The sequence below is a fragment of the Sinocyclocheilus rhinocerous genome, unplaced genomic scaffold (genome assembly GCF_001515625.1).
Source record: "Sinocyclocheilus rhinocerous isolate Xijiao unplaced genomic scaffold, SAMN03320098_v1.1 scaffold365, whole genome shotgun sequence".
NCBI lineage: Eukaryota > Metazoa > Chordata > Actinopteri > Cypriniformes > Cyprinidae > Sinocyclocheilus > Sinocyclocheilus rhinocerous.
The window spans coordinates 282,037-286,176 of NW_015659915.1; the positions used below are offsets into that span (position 1 = coordinate 282,037).

Below are 4,140 nucleotides of genomic sequence, written 5' to 3' on the forward strand. Positions count from 1 at the left end.
TGCATCCTTGATGAATAAAAGTACTGATTTGAGTTATTTTTTATAAGTCTTAGTTATGGACTCTGAATGGAGAACCAAAAATCTCACAGCTTTCATTAAAAATATCTTCATGTGTCTGGATTTTCATCTTCATGAAAATTTAATTTCACTTTCATTTTTGGGTGAACTGCTCCTTTAATGCGGTTTATTGACACACATTAATGAGAGCTGGTGACATCAAACCCATCCAGCTTCAAGATCACCAGTGCTAAAATCAGTGACCACCCAATCTAAAATATGAGATATAACACATGAAATATGAGCAGCTGGAAACATCAGGCCACTCGGAGCACAGTGTAATTCACAGGCTCTTCCACGCACTGAAGCATCATGAACACAATGACAGGAAGCTCTCCAGAGGAACTGACTCGCCTGTTTACCATAGTTTAGAGTTGCAGTCAAAGCTCTTTTAGTGTAATTGTAGAAACATCCAGCTTCAGATCAAGCTTCTCGTGTCAAATCTTGACTGGTTTTTATCAAGTAAGCGTCAGAATAACGTCATTAATATCTCCAGATGTACACTTACTGGACTGAAGCAGCTCAGCTTTACTTGATTCTCCATCAATCATGTTTTAGAGTCTCAAATCTGATCCTCAGGATCTTTTGAGGAGCGTTTGTTTCCAGAAGCTTTACTTTCACTGTTCCTCAGCGGAGGAATGATCTTCACAAGCCTCCAGAACATCTCACATCTTCTGAGGAGCCTTTATTTCTTCAGCTCTCAATCACTGCATTATATGTTTGGATCATTTCACTCTCATCTTACTGAGACAGATTACTGCAGATACAGAGTGATATTTAGATCATTTAATATCAGTATCTGCTGTTAGAAAGATCTCATTGATCTACATTACAAGCATCAGAATTTCATTTTTCTTTACTAAATTGCATATTTTTGCTCAGTTTGAGTCACTAAATAAAATTGAGCTGTTTCTTCTCACTCTATCAGACTATATGAGCCTGATGCATCAAATATGATGCAAAACATAAAACACACATGCAAACTTTTTTTTGGTTGAATGAACTGTTCCATTTCATTGTTTTTGTACTGTATTTCATGCGTCATGCGTGGCGGGGTTAATAGTGCACAGACAGGAAGCTCTTGAGATCTCTCCTCGGCTCAGAGAGGAAGAGGACGTTTTGGAGAGCGTCACTCTGGACTCGACTTTAATAGACAGAATATATGAAGAACTCACAACTTTATTATTGAACACAAGCAATCACAAACCAGCATCCGCGGCTGTCTCTGAGTGAACTCGGCTGTCCGGAGCTCCGAGGGCAGATAAGAGTGACGTGTGTTACTGTCTCTCAGCAGGATCCGAGCCGCCGGGGTTCAGCCGGAGTTCACAGCAGATGTTGGCCAGGAGTCTCACGCTGCAGGAAAGATAAATTGCTTCCGGACTCACATCACGGCCCCGTGACGGGTCAGACTCGGCTCAGGGTTACGATGTCCGAGGGGAAGCCGTCTCTCAGCAGGATCCCTCGGCCCCGCTGGCAGTCCAGCTCAGATACGAACCCGTACCAGTAGATGACCAGACCGGGACCAAACCTGCAGACGGGAGAGAAAGCTCGGTTTCATGAAGAACATGCACACCAAACGTTTTGGGGTGACCAGCACATTTAAAACCAGCAGTGAATGTGATCAAGTCAATCCTGTGGTCAGCAATGAAGAAAAGGTGGTGATTTTATGACAGAACAAATGTTAGCAACCACTGACATGTTAACATTCGTTACAAATCAAAAGAACTTGAGATATTAAGTCTGGTCTTCTGAAAAATGTTTTAAAATGTAGCGAATTTACATTTGTCAATAGAGTTAGAAAAATAAGTTTTTTTTCAATTCAGACTTTTTTTATTCGCAAATCAGAATTTTCGTTTTCAGAATTTTTTTTAAACTTTTTTATTACTTTGGGCTTCAAATAGAAAAATAATCCATTTGGATTTGGAAGCATACGGGTAGCAAAATTCATTTTGAAATGCAATATGCAAAATGACAATGTATTTCTGTATTTAAATGTACATTTTCCCATACATATGTGCAACATTTAGTGCAAAATGAAAATGAAAATTATATAATTTGCATTTGCCATTATCTACACTAGTTTTAAAAAATATGTAAATTAAAAACATATTTTAATGCTTAAGTTGCAAAATTAAAAAGAAATTGTATTACCCAAATTGATTAGATATGTTTAACATGTCCAAGCAAAAACTGTAGCAAAATTATCATTTAAATGGCATTTTTCCTAAATGCATGTAGACTTACAGGTAGGACACTCGAGATTGCATTTTCCTCGTGATACCGCGTGATAACTAGCAAAATACAGTGTGAATTTCAAAATACATTCTGAGCCAAATGTGCAGCAACATGGTTGCAAAAATGGGGATTTAAATGTCTTTTATTTTGAATAAATGCATTGACACTTACACTTAAGAGGTTTCAATTGCACTTTCATTAAATACCCTGCGATCAGTGTAGACTAGTCAATGTGGATTTGAAAATGCAGTCCAAGCCGATCACGCCCCCGACCTGTCAATCATTACATCAAGGCGGGGCTCGGCAACAGGACGCACAATAGGTTAATATTCCCCATTAACCAAACGCTCTTCACCTGCCTCTACATCTCTCACCGTTTACACTCAGCATCTGAAATGTTCTGGTCATTCTGAAATCCCTGAGCAAAGTCTGTCGTCAAAGTATTTCTGTATAATTGTCTTCCCAAACAGCAGCATGCACCTCCGAAAGCAATGACCGCATTTATTGTGTTTCGTCTGCTCGCTCTGAGGCGCAAGTTATTTATTATATATGAAAATTATTATATTCAATGGCTTCTACTACTTTTCTTAGTGATATGGTGACCCTGGAGCACAAAAGCAGTCTTAAGCAGCACAGGTATATTTGTAGCAATAGCCAACAATACATTGTATGGGTCAAAATTATACATTTATCTTTTATGCCAAAAATCATTAGGATATTAAGTAAAGATCATGTTCCATGAAGATATTTTGTACATTTCCTACCGTAAATATATAAAAACTTAATTTTTTATTAGTAATATGCATTGCTAAGAACTTCATTTGAACAACTTTAAAGATGATTTTCTCAATATTTAGATTTTTTTGCACCCTCAGATTCTAGATTTTCAAATAGTTGTATCTCAGCCAAATATTGTCCTATCCTAACAAACCATACATCAATGGAAATATTATTTATTCAGATGATGTATAAATCTCGATTTCAAAAAAATGGACCCTTCTGACTGGTTTCGTGGTCCAGGGTCACATATATAGTGCCAGTTTATCAGGACGTGATGATTTTGTTCTCTTTGACTCATTGGATGGAAACAGTGCTTATTCGCAAATGTTTTATTGGATATTCCAATTTTGCACCAATTTTTAATAATAATGCTCAGGTTACAGCTCAGTTTAAAGTGCGCTCTCTTTATCACACACTGATTCACAGTCCTGTATCTCGACCCAATGAACCAGCCAAAACTAACAGTCCTTCCAGACGCAGCGTTCATCACTAAAGAACCGCGGGCGTTCCCTTCATTACCAGAATCCCATCCTTTTTATGGAAACGTTGTGGAGGTACAGTGTAAACATTTACATGCTATAAGACGAGAGGTGAGGCGTATGGAGGCTGGGATGAGATCTGGACAGAGAGAGAAGCCAAGAAACCTTCCGATGATCAGATAAGACATCTGGAAAAACAACACAGAGTTATTACAGTGTTGTTTTTAACTAATTAACCCTCATGTTCTGTTGAGGCTCTGAGATCTCAAGGTTGGAAAAACATGCTTAACACTGACGCATCAGCTGACAGATCATATACTGTAACCCTGTGAGACGACGTCAGAAGCGCAGCTGCTCTTTGAGGTGTCAGAGAGTGATTATTGAGTCAAACTGACCCCAAACAGAAACAGTGTTAGTATTCTGGACAACAGTCACTTTTGTGTGAAGGATATTTCTACTTCATGATTTAACAGACTAAACAAACTAAACCAAGATCAGAAAAGAGCAAGAAAGAAAATATAAATATTCAAATGTTGTTGAAAAACACACACACTCTCTCACACACACACACACTCTCTCTCTCTCACAC

The 4,140-nt window shown here is 38.2% G+C and overlaps 1 protein-coding gene across 1 annotated transcript in view; it reads right to left on the bottom strand.

The window, feature by feature from the left end:
* Window positions 1–1,218: 1,218 nt before the first annotated feature.
* Window positions 1,219–4,140, bottom strand: part of LOC107724250 (CDAN1 interacting nuclease 1) — an 80,304-nt gene continuing 77,382 nt past the window's right edge. Inside the window, 1 exon segment of the mRNA XM_016533085.1 lies at window positions 1,219–1,585. Coding sequence (XP_016388571.1) covers window positions 1,462–1,585 — 124 coding nt within the window. The 3' untranslated portion in view covers window positions 1,219–1,461.